The 22,016-nt window shown below is 52.0% G+C and overlaps 3 protein-coding genes across 6 annotated transcripts in view; all 3 read left to right on the top strand.

Moving 5' to 3' along the window:
- LOC308486279 (uncharacterized protein) overlaps window positions 1-22,016 on the top strand; it is an 80,009-nt gene that overhangs the window by 16,730 nt on the left and 41,263 nt on the right. The window lies entirely within an intron of this gene.
- The window catches only part of LOC308486258 (uncharacterized protein), a 32,451-nt gene continuing 12,002 nt past the window's right edge, over window positions 1,568-22,016 (top strand). For 2 of the 4 annotated variants that reach the window (XM_081022869.1, XM_081022867.1), the window contains exon 1: window positions 15,337-15,512. The gene's annotated coding sequence lies outside the window, so the exon portion shown is untranslated. Of the gene's footprint in view, window positions 1,756-15,336; window positions 15,513-16,377; window positions 16,551-22,016 lie in introns of those variants that run through there. The other 2 variants (XM_081022868.1, XM_081022866.1) reach the window with 2 other exon arrangements.
- LOC308486447 (uncharacterized protein) lies at window positions 16,587-19,942 on the top strand. Its single transcript, XM_081023309.1, has 2 exons — window positions 16,587-16,882; window positions 18,874-19,942. Exon 2 carries the CDS (start codon window positions 18,997-18,999, stop codon window positions 19,516-19,518), a length of 522 nt encoding a protein of 173 aa, XP_080879435.1. The 5' UTR covers window positions 16,587-16,882; window positions 18,874-18,996; the 3' UTR covers window positions 19,519-19,942.

The following is a 22,016-nucleotide window of genomic DNA, read 5'->3' as shown; positions in this document are numbered from 1 at the left end:
ATTATTGTTTTGTATGGAACAGTAGCGACGTCTTCAGGCGCAAGGAGAGCCCGGGCGATTTCAAACGTCTCCTCTCCGCAGATGCTGAAGAATATCGCCCTCTTCTTGGCGTCTTCTTCGTCCGTGACCCCTTTGGCTTCTAGGAGGAAGGTGAAACGGGAGGCGTACGCTTCCCAGTCTCCAGATGCTGGGTTGAATGGCGAGAAGCTGCTGTTGGCTGCCATTCTGAGTTCCTTGTGCCCCGGAGCTGAAGCCTGGATACACGGTGCGAGGCAGCGGTGCGGCAGTTGGCGGTGCTGCGGTGCTGTGTGTGGCAGTCAGCTCAGCGGGATCCCACCTTCGTCGCCAGTGAAATATACTCAGAGTCGCAAAGTGATTTCATGCTCTTTATTCAGCTCATAGTGGTGAGGAGGAATGAATAATTGTCCCCTCACAGTATCTGCTTTATATACATTATTTACACAATGGGCTGCACATGATTGGCTAATTCTGGAATTCTACTGTAAGCCAATCAGGTTGTGGATTCACTTCTATCTGGAGCAGGATTGGGTGGTTCCTGCCAACCAATCATACTGCTGCATTGTTCTAGGACCAATCAGACTGCTGCATTCTGAATCCTATTGTTCTAGGACCAATCAGACTGCTGCCTTTTGGATCCTATTGTTCTAGGACCAATCAGACTGCTACAGTTTGGATCCTATTCAACTCAGTACATAACACTGAGTGTCCTGTCACCTGGCTGGTTCCCCCTTTCCCCCTCCCCATGAGTACTTTCCAGGTGACAGAGAGGAGTTTGCAGTTTCCTGCCCCCTGAGGGAAGAGCTGATTATTGTCCTTTGTTCCAGTCCGTGCTGAATCCACTCCCATATGCAAGTTCTTTGTGATCTTGATGGTCTTCTGTCTAGGACCATCAGGGTTGGCATAGCAACTGGGCAGGGCTCCTGTGGATGTGCTGGGATGGTGAAGGGATTATGGCTGCCCTGTATCAAACCTTCCCCATTTTGTAGTCCTTCCTTCATGGAGCAAAATAAAAATGGAACAGTGCAAATCCGATGTATGGTTCATTTTTCTATGAATTTATGACAGAAGCGTTGTGTATGTAGTGTGTGAGTGTGTGTGAAGTTTGTAGAAACTGAATGATTGGGGGGGGGGGGTTTCTTGCTACAGTGTCCACGGTCCTTGTCCTGGCCTTAGTCAGAGGCTGGGGTGGGGAGCTGGGATTTGGGGGGGAGTCGTTTAGCTCCCCCCCCCCCCCCGTTCCTGGTTTGAACAGCGCCAAGACCTAAAACACGGAGGGATCTAAGCTCGTGGGGTGGGGGAGGGGTGGATGTTGCAATGCAAACCTTGTAGGAGGGACGGGACCCACTTGGCAGCTGGATCTCCGGGATCAGCCCCTCCCCCGCTCTCCTGATCCAGAAGGAAGAGGGGGGGGAAACCTTCCTCCCCCCCCCCCAATTCTTTCCCTCCCCTCCCGGCACATCCTCCTCTCACCCCGCCCCCACAACCCCAGATCCCGCCCCCAAACTTCCCACCCCTTCCTCCTCCTCCTCCAATCCGGCTTCTGCTCCGGTAATGAGGAAGGGTGAGCCCCCTCCCACCCTGCCTGCTTCTTCCGGAAGTGGAGCTTCCACTCCGGATTGCTGCTCTGCCCCGTAGCTCTAGGGGGGGCGCTTTCGGAAAGGGGAGGGAGGAGGCAGGGGACCCCCCCCCCCGTGGATGTTGCAGGAAAGGAGAATCGGGAGCGAGGAGAAAGAGGTAAAGGGGTCGCGGGGGGGAGGGGGGAGAAGAGGACCCAGAGACCCCGCCAGCTCCCCCAAGCGCCTTCCGTGGGGCCTGGATCCCGGCACGCCTGCTGCGAAGGGGCGGAGATGGGGCGCCCACCCACGAGGACTCCCTGGCCCCGTTTCCCCCGCGCAGGCATCCCTGGGGCGCGGAGAGAAGCCAGGATAGAGACCCCCCTGTCCCCCCTTGCTCGTCTTGGGGGGCAATAGGGACGGAGAGATGGGTTGCGCCTGGCGAGGGGTGAGCCAAGGGGGCTCTGGGTGAAGGGGAGACTCAGGGATGGGGGGGCAAGGGCGGGGGGAGGAGGCGGGAGGAGACGAGGACCCAGAGACCCCTCCAGCTCCCCCAAGCGCCTTCCGTGGGGCCTGGATCCCGGCACGCGTGCTGCGAAGGGGCGGAGATGGGGCGCCCACCCACGAGGACTCCCTGGGGGCGCGGAGAAGCGGGCCAGGAAAGGGTTAAGGGGTGCGGGAGGCGCCTGGATAGAGACCCCCCTGTCCCCCCTTGCTCGTCTTGGGGGGCAATAGGGACGGAGAGATGGGGGGCGCAAGGCGAGGGGTGAGCCAAGGGGGCTCTGGGTGCAGGGGAGACTCAGGGATGGGGGGGCAAGGGCGGGGGGAGGAGGCGGGAGGAGACGAGGACCCAGAGACCCCGCCAGCTCCCCAGATCGCCTTCCGTGGGGCCTGGATCCCGGCACGCGTGCTGCGAAGGGAGCTTTCCTCGCAGGGCGGACCCCTCGCCCCGTTTCCCAGGCTGCGCGCGTCCCATGAAAGGGTTAAGGGGCGCGAGAGACGCCTGGATAGAGACCCCCCCAGTCCCTCCCTTGCTCCTGTTCGGGGGGGGCCCTAGGATGGAGAGATGGGGCGCGCAGGGCGAGGTGTCAGTCGCGCTAGAGTGCAGGGGAATCTGCGGGAGAGAGGGAGGGGGAAGGGAAGAGGAGCACTGGGGGGGGGGAGATAGGAAGACCAGTTTTTTTGGGGGGCGTCTCAATCATGGCTTCCTTGGGCAATCTTCGAAGGGGCCGCCTTGGCTTCTCCCTCAAGCCCAGGAATGCCCCCCTTCAAGGCGACCAGAGAGGGATCCCTGGAAAGTGGGGGGTCCTGTCCCCTCACCCTTCTTTCCTGCAATCACCATCCTCTTCCCACCCCATAAGTCCCTGCCCTGTCCGGATGCAGCACTTCTGCCCAGTCCAACCAATGGTCCCCTGGAGAGGAGAGGAAATCCCCAGAGGAAGAGGGGAGGGGGGAGGCCTTCTCAGAAGCGGCTCTTGGTTTCCGAAATCCCACCCAGGAAGCAGCCAGAAACCTTTTCCTCTCTCTCAGGCTTCCATCTTTATTGTCTTTTCCACTGAGGATGAGGATAATGTACACCTGTCATCAGAAACAGGGGTGCAGAGTCCATGGAATGGCTCTCAGGCTTGATACAGAAGTTGCACCTCAAAAGCATTTCTGTTCCTCTTATTCTTCATAGGCAATGTCAGAGTGACTGACAAGCTGAGATACAACCCATCATCATCCGATGACAGTGACTGCATGAATCTTCCCAGTCAAAGGACCCATTTTCATGATAGACAGTGCCTGGGGCTGGAGGCTCTACACACCGGGTGTGCCTGTGGAGGCCAAAAACTGCCAGTATTAGCACAGGTGAGGTGTGTGTCATTCCCAAATTTACAGACTGTATGTGAATGAAAGTTTGTGGGTGGGATTATAATTTACGGCAACCCTGTGATTTTCTCTGCCCATAACATTTCGTAAGCTAATATTGCAGAAAAAATTCCAAAATAACTACAAAAAATCACAAGATAATAATAATAGTACAGTGGTCCTTCGGGTTAAGAAGTGAATTTGTTCTGCAGGTCCGTTCTGAATCTGAAACTGTTCTTAACCTGAAGCACCACTTTAGCTAATGGGGCCACCACGCCGCTGGAGCACAATTTCTGCCCTCATCCTGAAGCAAAGTTCTTCACTAAAGGTACTATTTCTGGGTTAGCAGAGTCTGTAACCTGAAGCTCCTGTAACCCGAGGTACCACTCTAGACGTTATAGTATTAGTATTTTCCCCCAGCCACTCTGGGCAGCTTCCAGTACATATAGTTAAAGGTAAAGGGACCCCTGACCATTAGGTCCAGTCGTGGCCAACTCTGGGGTTGCAGCACTCATCTCGCTTTATTGGCTGAGGGAGCTTGCGTACAGCTTCCGGGTCATGTGGCCAGCATGACTAAGCCGCTTCTGGCAAACCAGAGCAGCGCACGGAAATGCCGTTTACCTTCCCGCCGGAGCGGTACCTACCGTATTTTTCGCTCTATAAGACACACCTAGTTTTGGGGGGAGGAATCCAAGAAAAAAAAATTTTTTGAATCCCAGAAGCCAGAACAGCAAGAGGAATCTGGCTTCTGGGATACTGTGTGGCTGTTCTGGGATAACAGCGCCAAGGGCAGCAGGATGAAGAGGCTAAGGCAGAAGCCAGGACAGGCGCCTCGCTGAAGGGGCGCTGCGCAGTTCTCCCTCTTTGCGCAGCCGAAGACTGATAAGCATAACAGGATCCAAAAATAGCAAAAATGTAACCCTGACTTAGCATTCCAAAACAGCACTCAAGTAAGAAACAGACAAGCAGAGTAGAGTAATATCAGAATATGAAGTGGGAGCAGGCGCATTTCAATACTGTAATTTATATATAATTCAAGGTCAGAGTAACCCTGGGACTAGATAACAAGCCTCCAGGTGGACGTGCCCCACCTGCCCTTCACTTTCCTCTTCCGCACGGGCAGAATCTGCCTTCTGGACTGTGGGATTCACGGTTGTTCTCCTCCTCTCCATCCACCAGGGCTTGACTTCACGTGCAGCAGAATCCCCCAGCCCCCCAAGGATTTGAGACCCATCAGCTTTCCTCACCTGGTTTAGCCGGCCGGTTGAAGCCGTTGCTTGAACCCCTGTTGCATGCTGACAGCTTCTGGAAGCCACAGGTGAGACCTGAGTGCGGGGTGGGGACCAAGGGTGGAAAAATGACCCCAGAAGGTGTAGGACATGTCCCCCACCAAAGGAACTACTGCTCCCCAACACCCCATGACATCTAGATTCAGGTAGGTAGCCGTATTGGTCTGAAGCACTTGAAATAAAAAATTAAAAAATAGTCCAGTAGCACCTTAGAGACCAGCTAATTTTGTTCTAGGTATAAGCTTTCGTGTGCATGCACACTTCTTCAGATACACTGAAACAGATGTCACCAGACCCTTGTATATCGTGGGAGGGTGGGCTGGGGTTTTTCTCAGAAAGGTACTCCTACTACCATCTCCCACTACCCTTCACTATATGAAGAAGTGTGCAAGCACATGAAGTGTGCAAGCACTTGATCCCTGCTGTTGTTGTTGTTTATTCGTTTAGTTGTGTCCGACTCTTCGTGACCCCCTGGACCAGAGCACGCCAGGCACTCCTGTCTTCTACTGCCTCCCGCAGTTTGGTCAAACTCATGCTGGTAGCTTCGAGAACACTGTCCAACCATCTCGTCTTCCGTTGTCTCCTTCTCCTTGTGCTCTCCATCTTTCCCAACATCAGGGTCTTTTCCAGGGAGTCTTCTCTTCACATGAGGTGGCCAGAGTCTTGGAGCCTCAGCTTCAGGATCTGTCCTTCCAGTGAGCACTCAGGGCTGATTTCCTTCAGAATGGAGAGGTTTGATCTTCTTGCAGTCCATGGGACTCTCAAGAGTCTCCTCCAGCACCATAATTCAAAGCATCCATTCTTTTGCGATAAGCCTTCTTTATGGTCCAGCTCTCACTTCCATAATCACTACTGGGAAAACAATAGCTTTAACTATATGGACCTTTGTTGGCAAGGTGAGGTCTCTGCTTTTTAAGATGCTGTCTAGGTTTCTCAATGCTTTTCTCCCAGGACCCTAAGGTGCTACTGGACTATTTTTGTTAATTTTTTACTTCAACTGTGTCAGACCAAAATGGCTACCTACCATGAAGAACAGTTATCTCCTTGCCTTGAATATCCTGCCTTTCAGTGCCAGATTAGGATAGTCCTCTGTCAGAAGACAAGCACAGGATCAGGCAGCACATCATCATTATAAAGAACCATTGGGGTGGGTGTTTCTGCCTGGGATTCCCATGTGCCATCTGCTTTCCTTCTGCTTCTCCTGCTCTCTCCATGCAATGTGAGGCATGTAGATGGAGGTCCATCTCCCAGAACAGGAGCTTCCCTGAGCACCCATTCAGCTGGCGCCAAGCACCAAGCCTTGTCACTAGTTCTCTGACTGACCCAAACCACAGTCCCCAGAAAAGACATAGACCTGGGTCTCCCAAAATGGTCCATATGGACCTCCTGAGGTCAGTGGGACTGTGCAGGTGATTCATGAAGATCTAGAGGTGGAAACGGGGGCAGCCACTTGATTTGAAAGGCAGAGGACAACAGTATTCCAAGATCATGCTGTGTTATTAAAGATGATTGAGGATTATGAAAGGTTGCTGATGCATTACTAGGATTTGACATCATACCATTTTCATTTCTTAAAAATTGGGAACATGGGGAGGACATGGGAGAATGTAGGAGATGTTGAAATAAGAGAAGGTGCTAATGGCGGTTGATGTGCCCTTCCCCCCCCCCCCCGTGTTTTCTTTCCTGAAACCCAAACAGGATTTCCTTTCTGCCCACTCTGAAAAAGGTGATGGAGAAGACAGAATTGCAGGGGACAGGGCACCTTTCATTTCATTAGGAATAGCCATTAAAATGTGTGAAATGTGGAATATGCTTCACTGAATGAGCACACATAGTTCACATCAACGAACAGAAAAAGGAAAGAACCCATTTAAAGGTACTGAGTGCGGAAAGAGCTTGTGTTTCAATGCAAAACTTAGAAGACACCAGTGGACTCACACAGAGAGAAAACTCACACAGAGAGTATGGGAAGAACTTCAGTCAGAGTGGAAACCTTAAATTGCACAAACGGACTCACACAGGGGGGAAACCATATGAATGTATGGAGTGTGGAAAGGAATTTAGTAATAGTGGAAACCTTGGAAGACATCAACGGGAACACACAGGGGAGAAACTTTATAAATGTATTGTGTGTGGAAAGAGCTTTAGTGATAATGGAAAACTTAGAAGACATCAATGGACTCACACAGAGGAGAAACCATTTAAATGTATAAAGTGTGGAAACGTCTACATTCAGAGTTGGCACCTGAGAAGACATCAACGTACTCACACAGGGGAGAAACCATTTCAATGTATGGAGTGTGAAAAGAGCTTTAGTGATAGTGGAAGCCTTAGCAGACATCAACAGACTCACACAGGGGAGAAACCATTTAAATGTATGGAGTGTGGAAAGCGCTTCAGTCACAGTGGAAGTCTTAGAAGACATCAATGGATTCACGCAGAGGAGAAACCATTTAAATGTATGGAGTGTGGAAAGCGCTTTAGTGATAGTGGAAGCCTTAGCAGACATCAACAGACTCACACAGGGATGAAACCTTTTAAATGTATGGAGTGTGGAAAGAGCTTCAGTTATAGTGGAAACCTTAGAAGACATCAACATGCTCACATCGGTAAGAAACAATTTAAATGTATGGAGTGCGGAAAGAGCTTTGGTGATAATGGAAAACTTAGAACTCATCAACGGACTCACACGGAAGAAACCATTTAAAAGTATGGAGTAAATACTAAATGCTTCACTCTGAGTGGAAATCTTAGCAAACAACAGCAGACACACAGGGGAGAAACCATTTAAAGGTATGGACTGTAGAAGGAGCTTCAGTCAGAGTGGAAGCCTTGATTTATGTCAACAAACTCACACAAAAGACAACCCATATAAATATCAGGAAATTAGATAGAGGTTCACTCTTAGTGGAAGTTCAAAATCAACAGACTCATGGACAGGAGAAGCAGTTTAAATGAAAAGACTGCAAAAAGTGCTTTATTTATATTGGAGTGATTAAGAAACATCTAGGGACTCTCACATGGGAGAACCCATTTAGATGTATGGAGTGTGGGACGTCTTCCTCTCAGAGTACACCCTGAGCAATGAATTCAGCAGGAAATCATTCCTAAAAGCATGAGGTATATTTGATGTTCTGGTGTTTATATGTTAAACTGTATAATAATGAAATAATGAAGGCAGCATCTCACAATGGTGAGTATAATTTTAGATGAAAGTACCTTTGGTTTTTGCACCAAACTCTGTCACCCCCCCACCACATGATCTCCAAGCACTGCTTCTTCACCAGAACTTCATCGCTGCCTCCTGCCCTGCGCGTTCTGAAGAAAACTTGAAATACTGAAATTGAATGGGAGATTTCCCCCCAAGCCTAATTTCAAGAGGGGAAAGGAGGGGCTGCAGGTACCAGGGAAATCTCCTGGGGGGGGGTCATCTTCACTCATGAACCCCATGGGGCAACCCCAGAGCCCTGCTTATTCCAGGGTTTGGGAAAGAGTGTATTTTTCCATAGTCCCAGAAGTTTTGCTTTAATCATGCTACTTGGGAGTTTTCCTACCAGAGGACCACAGTGCTGTGGCTGCTGTTGTTGTTATGGACTGGCTGGTGGGGGGAGGCACCAGCTGGGGGACTCACAAGGGAAGAAGGCTCAGAGCCCAGGGACTTGTGGTGCGATGGCAATAAGCCGAAAGAGGGAAAAGGGGGAGCAGACCGGAAGGGGAGATGCAGTATGAGATTCCAAATTCTTTGTATATGTGTGTAATTTAAATCAATAAAGATTATTTTAAAAAAAATAAATAAATTTGTGGCCGGCCTGATCAAGCGTTGCTTCCTCTGGTTAGCCCCGCTGGAACTCCAGTTCATTCCAGACCCTGGGGTCTCCAGAGGACTGGTGGCTCCTCCTGGCAAATGGCCTGCTGCGCGCTGGATCACCAGTCCTTCCTTGCCCCCAGAATCCGGGCAACCGAAGGTCCCATCTGTGGTGCCATCTGTTGTAAACAAAAGCTGCCCTTCTTCCCTTATGGGGGACACAAGAGCCCTTTATAGAGTCCCTTGTGGGTTCTCCATCGGTAGGAGGAAATAACAGAGACATCCAGAGACTATTGAGAAGCAAAGCAGCTAGTAAGCCTGATCTTTATTGATCTGCTGCAACAGGGTGCTCCCCTGAGGAGGACCCCGAACCAAGGCGTGCCAGCCCTTATATAGACATTTTAAATTCCCTGACCTGGAGCTCCAGACCACCCCTGCATTCATCACAGAAGGGGCGTAACCCAAGACCACCTACTACAAAAATCTTACCTACATCACAGAAAAGGTGGTCTACAACAGAAATTTGAATGTTGTTGCTTTTCCTGTCTGCCAGGTTATCTGATAATGCCTTATCTGATTCCCTTTCCTGGTAGTCTGGCCATTCCATTGAGATGGTGATTACCCAATTCCTGAGACAATGGGAAGGTTCCCTCACCCGCTCCCTCCTTGCAGAGAAAACATTTGGTCAGTTTGGGAGTCAAAATGGTTTCAGGACGGTCTTCCTGTGCTGCTCCAGACATGTGGTCCACATATCTATGTATGTGCTTGGTTGGTACATTTATGCACATTTATTATCTATATAAGACATTGTAACGGAAAATCTAGGTGTGAGGCTGCTCTGCCACCTAGCTCGTCTGACTGAGTCTGCAGGTTCCTGCGGAACAAAAGGAGCGCAGCCAGAGACTGAAGCATTTATTCAGCTAATATTCTCCTTTCCCTTCCTGCCCCACAACAAACACTCTGTGAGGTGAGTGGGGCTGAGAGACTTCAGAGAAGTGTGACTAGCCCAAGGTCACCCAGCAGCTGCCTGTGGAGGAGTGGAGACGCGAACCCGGTTCCCCAGATTACGAGACTACCGCTCTTAACCACTACACCACACTGGCTATCGACAAGACACTCAGGTTACCACCACAACTCCTCCCTCAACCCCTCCTCTTTGTGATGGGTCAATGATGTAGTCATGATGTAGTCTTGGGGGTGTAGCGTGGGGGATTAGCAGCTAATAAAAGTTGGGGTCTTCTTTTGTTGGGGGCTTCCATCTTGTTCCACCTGGGCGCAGGTGGGAGTCCTGTGGCGACAGTCTTCAATCAAGACCAAGCCGACTGGCTGCTCTTTTGCTCTGCTCTTCCTGGCTGGTCTCCTTGTTTCTGGTCCACGGTGTTATGTAGTGTAGTTTCACCCTGGGCCAACAGGGGGATACTGTATATAGTTTTCACTCAGGTCTGTAGATAGTTTTCACTCAGGTCCGCGTCTGTTATTTTAGGCGGGAACTCTGGGCTGTTGTGGTTACAATGTTGACAGCCGGCTGCCTATAAATACAGGCCGGCTGAGCTGTTCGCAGTCAGTTCTATTCCAGCTTACCATAATAAAGAGCTACTTGAAGAAATCGCTGTGCCGGCTGCTATGTCAACCCACGACTTAACACTGGCGACGAAGGTGGGATGGATGGACATCAGAGCACAGCCAGATGCGGCCAGCCTCTGAACTGAGCTGAATCACTGAGCTGAATCACAGAGCGAAATCACTGAGCGAAATCACTGGGCAGAACCAATTCAGAGCTGACTGTTCTGGCTAGAGCACTGTGTTCCATCCATCGCCCGTCACGCCGGCATCGGGATCATGGCTTCACTTGTGCCTCTACCGCTTTTTGCGCCAGCCTCTGAATCATGGGACTCCTACCTCGCTCGGTTCGACTGCTACCTCCAAGCCAACGAGCTGACAGAAGTATCACAGGAGCGGAAGCGGGGCCTATTCCTCAGCCTCTGTGGGCCTGAGGTGTTTGAGACGGCCCGAGCGTTGGTTGCGCCTGAAGCAGTCCAGGCAACACCATGGGACACGATCCAAGAGAAGCTCCGCAACCACTACGCACCAAAGCCGTCCAAGATTGCTGCCCGCCATGTGTTCTACCACCGGAACCAGGCAGAGGGGGAGTCAATCAACAACTACACCACCGCCCTGCGACAGGCTGCCATGCACTGTGAGTTCCGAGACTTAGACGATGCCCTGATGGATCGAATCGTCTGCGGGGTCCGGGACATCCATCTGCAACGGCACCTCCTAGCCAAGCCAGACCTCACGCTACAGAAAGCCATTGAGGAGGCTGTGGCCTCAGAAGCTGCTGAAAGCTCCGCCCAGGAGATCCGCAAGTCCAGCAGCCCGCGTCTTGCTAGGGAGCCAGTTCCGGTGCATCATGAAGAGGCCAGCAGTGAGGAGGCATCCTCCAGTGAAGACGATGACGTGCACCAGACAAAGCGGGAGCGCAGGAAGTTCCAACAGAAGTCCAAGGGCCAACCGGAATGTGCTGGCTGCGGAGGCAACCATTCCCGTGCCAAGTGTCGATTCAGAGACGCCATCTGTAGGAAGTGTTCCAGAAGGGGCCACATCGCTAAGGTCTGCCGATCGGCTCCGTCTGACACCCCCCCTTCATCGACTCGCAAGTCCAAGTCTTCACTCCAGTCTGCCAAGGAAAGTTGTTTCGCTCTCACCAACTGCCGCTGCCCGTCTGGAACCACGATTGGCCAAACCGACTCGCCTACGCGACGCAAGCTGAACGTCACGGTGCTCATTGAAGGAGCTCCATGTGACATGGAGATCGACACCGGGTCTGCCCTGTCCATCGTGTCATGGAGCACCATCAAAAGACTGGTACCCAGAGTGTCCAAAAGGCAACTCGACTCTCACCGCGTACACCTGAGAGACTACCAGGGAAACGACATTCCCGTGGTAGGCGTTGGCCGGTTCCGGATCGCCTTCAAGGATTTTTCGGGCCTGCTCCGGTTGGTGGTGGTCGAAGGTCAGCGGCCAAGCCTCCTAGGGCTAGACTGGTTTGATGCCCTCGGCCTGGAAGTCACCGGCATCAACTGCATCTCTAACGCAGAGACTGAGGGTCTGGTCAAAGACTTTGCCGAGGTTTTTGACGGCACCTTGGGCCAATATACAGGTACGCCCATCTCCTTTAGCCTTGATCCACAAGTCGCCCCCATCAAGCTAAAGCCACGCCGGGTTCCCTTTGCTCTCAAGGCTAAGGTGGACGAACAACTGGACAAACTGATCGCCCAAGGAGTTTTGGAGCCGGTTGACCACGCAAAGTGGGAAACCCCCATCGTCACGCCTGTCAAGCCAGATGGGTCGGTGAGAATCTGCGCTGACTACAAGTGCACGATCAACAAGGCACTTCAGCAGCACGCTTACCCGGTTCCTGTTGTCCAACACCTGCTGCATTCCCTGGGTGAGGGTAAGGTCTTCGCTAAGCTGGACCTTGCCCAAGCCTATCAACAACTGCCAGTCGATGATGCCACTGCTGAAGCCCAGACGATCGTCACCCACCGGGGGGCTTTCCGTTGCCGCCGGTTGCAGTTCGGGGTGAGTGTGGCTCCTGGCATCTTCCAAAGCCTTATGGAGCGTCTCCTGCAAGGGCTTCCGGGCGTGGTACCATATTTTGATGACGTCTTGGTGTCTGCAGACTCACACCAGCAGCTGTTCGAGCGCCTCCGTGCCGTGCTGACCAGGTTCCAGGAGGCCGGGCTCAAGGTAAAGAGGGACAAGTGCCAGATCGCCGTTCCACAGGTAGAGTTCCTGGGCTATCTTATCGATGCCTCCGGTCTTCATCCAACCACATCCAAGATCCGCGCTATCCAGCAGGCCCCCACCCCAAAGAACAAAACGGAGTTGCAGGCATTCCTGGGGCTGCTGAACTTTTATAACATGTTCCTGCCCCACAAAGCCACAGTGGCTGAGCCTCTTCACCGACTCCTTAGCACTAAGACGCCTTGGGCCTGGGGTCATCGGGAGACGGCGGCCTTCAACGCGGTCAAGGCTCTCCTTTCTTCAGACAGTGTGCTGGTACAGTACAGTGAATCCAGGCCGCTGGTCCTTGCCTGCGACGCCTCACCTTTTGGCATCGGTGCTGTCCTTAGTCACCGTTTTCCAGATGGAAGAGAAGCACCGCTCGCCTACTTTTCCAGGACACTATCTCCGACGGAACGGAATTACAGCCAGCTTGACAAGGAGGCATTGGCACTTGTGGCTGGAGTGAAGAGGTTCCATGAATACCTCTATGGCAGGACTTTTGACCTCATCACTGACCACAAGCCACTCCTGGGCCTCCTCGCCGGTGATCGTCCAACTCCACCGGTCCTCTCACCACGCATGCTGCGATGGACTGTTTTCCTGGCTGCCTACCACTACCGGCTCATCCATCGCCCGGGGAAATCGATGGGCCATGCCGACGCCCTCAGCCGTTGCCCTCTTCCAGCATTTGTGGAAGACCCGGCTCCAGCTTCATCGCTCCTTCTGATTGAGGATCTTCCGGCAGCGCCTGTATCGGCTGCCACTGTGGCCTCCGCATCTGCCCAGGATCGCACCATCAGCCGGGTGCTCAACTGGGTGTGGAGGGGGTGGCCACAAGGGCCTGTTGCATCGGAGTTCCAGCCCTTCGCAACCAGACAACATGAACTCTCAGCTCATCGCGGCTGCCTGCTGTGGGGAGACCGCGTCGTGATTCCCCAGGGACTCCGTCAGCGCGTCCTGGAGGCTCTGCACGTTGGCCACCCGGGAATTGTCAAAATGAAGGCGTTGGCTCGGTGTTACGTCTGGTGGCCTAATATGGACGATGCCATCACTGCCTGGGTGTCCGCCTGTCAAGCGTGCCAGGAGTCGAGGCCTGCACCACCGGCAGCTAAGGGACACACCTGGGAGACGCCAAAGACACCCTGGTCGAGGGTGCACATCGATCTGGCTGGCCCCTTTCACGGCCGGACCTTTATGGTAGTGGTGGACGCCTATTCCAAATGGCTGGAGGTCGCCCTGATGCCCTCCACCACTACCGAAGCTGTCATCCGGGTGCTGCGAGGCCTGTTTGCAACGCATGGGTGTCCTGATGTCCTTGTCTCTGACAACGGACCGCAGTTCACGTCAGGCACGTTTGAGCGGTATCTTTTGGGACTGGGCATCCGCCATGCCCTAACGGCACCCTTTCATCCATCCAGCAACGGGCAAGCGGAAAGAATGGTGCGCTCGACAAAAGAGGCACTGGCGCGCCTGGACCGGGGAGACTGGCATGAGCGGGTCGCCGAATACTTGTTCGTGCAACACATCACCCCTCATGCGGCCACAGGGAGGAGTCCTGCTGAACTGCTTATGGGCCGCCGCCTCAGGTCACCGCTCGACCGGCTACACCCAGACTTTGCCGTGGCTGAACCCCCAGGCTGTGCCAACGCACCACGGTCATTTGTCCCAGGAAACCAGGTCTTTGCCCGGAACTATGTGGGGGACATCCCTTGGGTGCCAGCCACAGTAGTGGGAGTCACTGGACCTCGCTCGTACCAGGTGGCACTCGAAGACGGACGCTTGTGGCGACGGCACATAGACCAGCTTAGGCGCAGGGTTGGGGACTTGGACACTACCGAGGTGCCCCCAACTGCGCTTGCGGCTCCAGAAGAGACACGTACAGATGGCGAGGCCCCACCTACACCTCCCTCGCAAGCTGCCAGCGTGGAGCCGAACCAAGCCGTTTCAGAACAGACTCAGACCACTCCACTTGCGGAGGCTCCACCCACAGCAGCGGATCCAGGGGAGTTGGTTCCAACGCCACCTAGGGTCGCACCACAGCCTCAGCGAGAACTGTGTGGCCCTCCGGACTTGGCTACCAGTCCCCGGCGGTCTGGCAGAGTTTCCAAGCGCCCAACTTATTTAAAGGACTATGTTGTTGGACAGGTATCACTGTTGGTCTAAGTATGGGAAATGTAACCGATATGCTTTTGTGCTTAATTGAACCATTACGCGTAGTGCTGTATATAAGGAAACCATTACGATTGTAACTAACGCCTTATCTCGGTGGGGAGGGGTGTTATGTAGTGTAGTTTCACCCTGGGCCAACAGGGGGATACTGTATATAGTTTTCACTCAGGTCTGTAGATAGTTTTCACTCAGGTCCGCGTCTGTTATTTTAGGCGGGAACTCTGGGCTGTTGTGGTTACAATGTTGACAGCCGGCTGCCTATAAATACAGGCCGGCTGAGCTGTTCGCAGTCAGTTCTATTCCAGCTTACCATAATAAAGAGCTACTTGAAGAAATCGCTGTGCCGGCTGCTATGTCAACCCACGACTTAACACACGGGATCCCTCAGATTTTGGAATCCGCTTCTGGCTACAATTGTATCGGCTGCTTTTCTGAGCCTCTTGGCTGTTGTGCAGGGACGGGGCCTGTGTCCACAGTCCTTGTCCTGGCCTTAGTCAGAGGCTGGGGTGGGGAGCTGGGATTTGTGGGGGGGGGGTCGTTTAGCTGCCCCCCTCCATTCCTGGTTTGAACAGACCAAGACCTAAAACACGGAGGGATCTAAGTTCGTGGGGTGGGGGAGGGGAGGGGAGGATGTTGCAATGCAAACCTTGTAGGAGGGACGGGACCCACTTTGCAGCTGGATCTCCGGGATCAGCCCCTCCCCCGCTCTCCTAATCCAGAAGGAAGAGGGGAGGGGGAAAACCTTCCTCTCCCCCCCTCAATACTTTCCCTCCCCTCCCGGCACATCCTCCTCTCACCCCGCCCCCACAACCCCAATTCCCGCCCCCCATACGTTGCACCCTCTTCCTCCTCCTCTTCCTCCTCCTCCTCCAATCCGGCTTCTGCTCCGGAAATGAGAGGGGGGTGAGCCCCCTCCCAACCTGCCTGCTTCTCCCGCAAGTGGAGCTTCCTCTCCGGATTGCTGCTCTGCCCCACAGCTCTAGGGGGGGCGCTAGGATGTTGCAGGAAAGGAGAATCGGGAGCGAGGAGAAAGAGGTAAAGGGGTCCCGGGGGGGGGAGGGGGGAGAAAAGGACCCAAAGACCCCTCCAGCTCCCCCAAGCGCCTTCCGTGGGGCCTGGATCCCGGCACGCCTGCTGCGAAGGGGCGGAGATGGGGCGCCCACCCACGAGGACTCCCTGGCCCCGTTTCCCCCGCGCAGGCATCCCTGGGGCGCGGAGAGAAGCCAGGATAGAGACCCCCCTGTTCCTCCCCCACTCCCGTTGGGGGGCCGTAGGATGGAGAGATGGGGCGAGCAGGGTGAGGGGCCAGTCGCGCCGGAGTGCAGGGGAAACTACGGGAGAGAGGGAGGGGGGAGGAAGCGGAGCACTGGGTGGGGGGGGGAGATAGGAAGAACAGTCTTTGGGGACACGTCTCCATCGTGGCTTACTTGGGGAATCTCCGGGGGGGCCGCCTTGGCTTATCCCTCCCGCCCAGGAATCGACCCCCCCTTCAGGGCGACCAGAGAGGGATCCCTAGAAAGTGGGGGGTCCAGTCCCCCCTCCCCTTCATTCCTGCAACCTCCATCCTCTTCCCACCCCATAAGTCCCTGCCCTGTCCGGACGCAGCGCTTCTGCCCAGTCCAACCATTGGACCCCTGGAGAGGAGAGGAAATCCCGAGACGAGGGGGGAGGGGGGAGGCCTTCTCGGAAGCGGCTCTTGGTTTCCGCAATCCCACCCGGGAAGCAGCCAGAAACCTTTTCCTCTCTCTCAGGCTTCCAGTCTTTATTGCCTTTTCCGCTGAGGGTGAGGATAATGTACACCTGTCATCAGAAACAGGGGTGCAGAGTCCATGGAATGGCGCTCAGGATTGATACAGAAGTTGCACCTCAAAAGCATTTCTGTTCCCCCTATTCTTTCTAGGCAGTGTCAGAGTGACTGACAAGCTGAGATACAATCCATCATCATCCTATGACAGTGACTGCATGAATCTTCCCAGTCAAAGGACCCATTTTCATGATAGACAGTGCCTGTGGCTGGAGGCTCTACACACCAGGTGTGCCTGTGCAGGCCAAAGACTGCCAGTATTAGCACAGGTGAGGTGTGTGACCCCCCCCTCCAAATTTACAGACTGTATGTGAATGAGAGTTTGTGGGTGGGATTATAGTTTACGGCAACCCTGTGATTTTCTCCACCCATAACATTTCGTAAGCTAATATTGCAGTAAAAATTCCAAAATAACTACAAAAAAATCACAAGATAATAATAATAGTACAGTGGTACCTCAGGTTAAGAACTGAATTCGTTCTGGAGGTCCGTTCTTAACCTGAAACTGTTCTTAACCTGTGGTACCACTTTAGCTAATGGGGCCTCCCACTGCCGCCACGCAATTTCTGTTCTCATCCTGAAGCAAAGTTCTTAACAGAAGGTACTATTTCTGGGTTAGCAGACTCTGTAACCTGAAGCGTCTGTAACCCGAGGTTCCACTGTAGAAGTTCTAGTATCAGTATCTTCCCCCAGCTGCTCTGGGCAGCTTACAGTACATATAGTTAAAGGTATAGGGACCCCTGACCATTAGGTCCAGTCGTGGCCGACTCTGGGGTTACGGAGCTCATCTCGCTTTATTGGCCGAGGGAGCCGGCGTACAGCTTCCGGGTCATGTGGCCAGCATGACTAAGCTGCTTCTGGCGAACCAGAGCAGCGCACGGAAAGGCTGTTTACCTTCCCGACAGTACAGTATATATACAAGACAGTAAAACATCAAACATTACAAACCTCCTGATACAGCTGTCTTCTAAATGTCAGATGATTGCCTGTTTCCTTGCCCACAGAAGGGAGGGCATTCCATGGGGCAGGAGGCCCTCTGCCTGGTTCCCGGGAACTTCACTTGTAACAGCAAGGGAACCAGCAGAAGACCCTCGGAGGCGGACCTCCTGTCCTGACTGAGCGATGGGGGTGAAGATGCTCCTTCAGGTCCACAGGGCCGAGGCTATTGAGAGTAACCCTGGGACTAGATAACAAGCCTCCAGGTGGACGTGCCCCCTCTGCCCTTCACTTTCCTCTTCCGCACGGGCAGAATCTGCCTTCTGGATTGTGGGATTCACGGTTGTTCTCCTCCTCTCCATCCACCAGGACTTGACTTCAGGTGCAGCAGAATTCCCCAGCCCCCCCAAGGATTTGAGATCCATCAGCTTTCCTCACCTGGTTTAGCCGGCCGGTTGAAGCCGTTGCTTGAACCCCTGTTGCATGCTGACAGCTTCTGGAAGCCACAGGTGAGAGCTGAGTGCAGGGTGGGCACCAAAGGTGGAAAAATGACCCCAGAAGGTGCAGGACATGACGACCACCAAATGAACTACTCCTCCCCAACAGCCCATGACATCTAGATTCATGTAGGTAGATGTGTTGGTCTGACACAGTTGGAATAAAAAATTAAAAAATAGTCCAGTAGCACCTTAGAGACCAACTAAGATTGTCCTGAGTATAAGCTTTCGTGTGTATGCACACTTCTTCAGATACAGTGACACAGATGTCACCAGACCCTTGTATATCGTGGGAGGGTGGGGTGGGGTTTTTCTCAGAAGGGTACTCCTACTACCATCTCCCACTACCCATCACTATATGAAGAAGTGTGCATGCACACGAAAGCTTATACCTAGAACAAACTTAGTTGGTCCCTAAGGTGCTACTGGACTATTTTTGTTAATTTTTTACTTCAACTGTGTCAGACCAATATGGCTACCTACCATGAAGTACAGTTATCTCCTTGCCTTGAATATCCTGCTTTTCAGCGCCAGATTAGGATAATCCTCTGTCAGAAGACAAGCACAGGATCAGGCAGCACATCATCATTATAAAGAACCATTGGGGTGGGTGTTTCTGCCTGGGATTCCCATGTGCCATCTGCTTTCCTTCTGCTTCTCCTGCTCTCTCCATCCAATGTGAGGCATGTAGACAGAGGTCCATCTCCAAGAACAGGAGCTTCCCTGAGCACCCATTCAGCTGGCGCCAAGCACCAAGCCTTGTCACTAGTTCTCTGATTGACCCAGACCACAGTCCATGGAAGAGATGTAGACCTGGGTCTCCCAAAATGGTCCATATGGACCTCCTGAGGTCAGTGGGATTGTGCAGGTGATTCATGAAGATCTAGAGGTGGAAACAGGGGCAACCACTTGATTTCAAAGGCAGTCTCAGAGGACAACGGTATTACAAGATCATGCTGTGTTATTAAAGATGATTGAGGATTATGAAAGGTTGCTGATGCATTACTACCATTTAACATCATACCATTTTCATTTCCTAAAAATTGGGAACATGGGGAGGACATGGGAGAATGTAGGAGATGTTGAAATAAGAGAAGGTGCTAATGGCAGTTGATGTGTCCTTTCCCCCCCTGTGTTCTCTTTCTTGAAACCCAAACAGGATTTCCTTTCTGCCCACTCTGAAAAAGGTGATGGAGAAGACAGAATTGCAGGGGACAGGGCACCTTTCGTTTCATTAGGAATAGCCATTAAAATGTGTGAAATATAGAATATGCTTCACTGAATGAGCACACATAGTTCACATCAACGAACACAAAAAGGACAGAACCCATTTAAAGGTATGGAGTGCGGAAAGAGCTTCTCTTTCAATGCAAAACTTAGAACACACCAGCGGACTCACACAGAGAGAAAACGTTTTACGTGCAGGGAGTGTGGAAAGGTTTTCAGTCAGAATGGAAGCCTTAGATCACATCAACGGACTCATACAGGGGAGAAACCATTTAAATGCATGGAGTGTGGAAAAAGCTTTAGTGGTAATGGAAACCTTAGAAATCATGAACGGATTCACACAGGGGAGAAACCATATAAATGTATCGATTGTGGAAAGAGATTTAGTGATAATGGAAACCTTAAAAAACATCAACGGTCTCACACAGGGATGAAACCATTTAAATGCATGGAGTGTGGAAAGAGCTTCAGTCAGAGTGGAGACCTTAGAAATCATCAACGGACTCACACAGGGGAGAAACCATATAAATGTATGGAGTGTGGAAAGAGCTTTAGGGTTAATGGACACCTTAGATAACATCAACAGACTCACACGGGATAAACCATTTAAAGGTATGGAGTGTAGAAGGAGCTTCAGTCAGAGTGGAACCCTTGATTTATGTCAACAAACTCACATAAAATATAAACCATATAAATATCAGGAAAGTAGATAGAGGTTCACTCTTAGTGGAAGTTCAAAATCAACAGACTCACAGACAGGAAGAACTTGTAAGAGTTGAAACCCTTCAAACCATCACAAACTCAAAGAGGAGAAGCAGTTTAATTAAAAAGATTGCAAAAAGTGCTTTATTTATAATGGAGTATTTAAGGAACATCTAGGGACTCTCACATGGGAGAACCCATTTAGATGTATGGAGTGTGGGACATCTTCCTCTCAGAGTCCACTCTGAGCAATGAACTCAGCAGGAAATCATTCCTACAAGCATGAGGTATATGTGAAGCTCTGGAAGGCAACATCTCAGAATAGTGAGTATAATTTTAGATGAAAGTACCTTTGATTTTTGCACCAAACTTTGTCACCCCCCCACCACATGATCTCCCAGCACTGCTTCTTCACCAGAACTGCCTCCTGCCCTGCGTATTCTGAAGAAAACTTGAAATACTGAAATTGAATGGGAGATTTCCCCCCCCCCCCAAGCCTAATTTCAAGAGGGGGAAGGAGGGGCTGCAGGTACCAGGGAAATCTCCTGGGGGGCATCTTCACTCATGAACCCCATGGGGCAACCCCAGAGCTCCTGCTCATTCTGGGGTTTGAGGAAGATGGTCCCAGAAGTTTTGCTTCAATCATGCTTCTCAGGAGTTTTCCTACCAGAGGACCACAGTGCTGTGGCTGCTGTTGTTGTCATGGACTTGCTGGTGGGGGAGGGGAGGCACCAGTCTGGGGGACCCACAAGGGAAGAAGGCTCAGATCCTGGGGACTGGTGGTGGGATGGCAATGAGCAGAAAGAGGGAGAAAAGGGAACAGAATGGGAGGGGAGATGTTGCAAGCTGAGGAGGAAACAGGGTTTGGTGAGCAGGAAGAGGCTGGGGCAGAGAGCAGTTCAGGCTCAGAGGGAGGAGAGGAGGGGGCCAGGAGACCCAGAGGAGGCCGGATGCTGAAGCATCCAGGGAGACTCCCCCTCCTGCTGCGACCAGCCCATGGATTCATGTAATGAATCCTCCCCAGAATGATTTTCTTATTCCAAACAATGCCCATTTTAGGAGGAATGAATTGTTTTCAGGAGTGGAAAAGGGAAATATCTAGATTGATATGGAGTGGAAAGAAAGCGATAATTAAACACCCGTTATTAACAGATAAAAAGGAGAGAGGAGGTTTTGCATTGCCAGATTTGCAATTCTATCATGCGGAGGCAGGATTGGTTTGGATAAAAGACCTTAAATTTTTTATTACAGGATTCATCCAGCCCAGCCTTTCGCATGATGAATTCTGCATTTATGTTAAATAAGCAGGGAGACAATACAGTGGCGGAACGAAAAGAATCCGTTCCGCGAGTCTCTTCGTCTTGCGGTTTTTTCGTCTTGCGAAGCAAGCCCATTAGCGGCTTAGCGGATCAGCTGATTAGCGGCTTAGCGGATCAGCTGTTAAGCGGCTTAGTGGATCAGCTGATAAGTGGCTTAGCGATCAGCTGTTTAGCGGCTTAGCGGATCAGCTGATAAGCGGCTTAGAGGCTTGGGGAAAAGGGGGGAAAACCCTGCAGGAACTCGCAAGACATTTTCGTGTCCATAGCCCATAGGAAATTCATTTTGCGAAGCACCTCCAAAACGGAAAACCCTTTCGTCTAGCGGGTTTTCCGTCTTGCGAGGCATTCGTCTTGCGGGGCACCACTGTATACCGTCCTCCTTCTTGTTCCACATAGAGATTTCTCAGGAGACAGATGAGGTGGTCAGGCACTCCCATTTCTTTAAGAACTCGCCATAGTTTGCTGTGGTCAACACAGTCAAAGGATGTTCTGTAGTCTCCATAATCCAGCGCATGTTTGCAATTTGGTCTCTGGTACCTCTGCCTCTTCTAAATCCAGTTTACACTTCTGGGAGTTCTCGGTCCACATACTGCTTAAGCCTGCCTTGTAGCATCTTAAGCATAACCTTGCTAGCCTGTGAAATGAGCGCAATTGTGCGATAATTGGCGCATTCTTTGGCACTGCCCTTCTTTGGGATTGGGATTCATGTGTGGCAGGAAACCCTCCCCTCAATCATTCAGTTTGTACAAACATGACACTCACACACGACATACGCAATGCTTCTGTTATAAATTCATACAAAATCAGCGGTACATCGGATCTGCACCGTTCAACTTTTATTTTACACCATGAGGGAAGGACTATCAAAGGGGGGAGGCTTGACACAAGGCAGCCAACACGTCCCAGCGAGCCCTACCCAGTTGGCATTCCAACTTTGATGGTCCTGGACAGAAGATCATTCCACTCACAAAGGACCTGCATATGGAAGTGGATTCAGTAGGGACTGAAACACAGGACAGTGACCAGCCCTTCCCTCTGGGGGCAGGAAACAGTG

The sequence above is a fragment of the Podarcis pityusensis genome (assembly GCF_964106645.2).
Source record: "Podarcis pityusensis genome assembly, chromosome: 10".
In the NCBI taxonomy this organism is placed as follows: domain Eukaryota; kingdom Metazoa; phylum Chordata; class Lepidosauria; order Squamata; family Lacertidae; genus Podarcis; species Podarcis pityusensis.
The sequence above is the reverse complement of the archived record's forward strand: the minus strand, read 5'-3'. Positions and strand labels throughout refer to the sequence as shown.

Bases quoted from the DNA above. Each gene is read 5' to 3' on its own strand.
- LOC308486447 (XM_081023309.1), top strand. From the start codon at position 18,997: ATGAGCACACATAGTTCACATCAACGAACACAAAAAGGACAGAACCCA.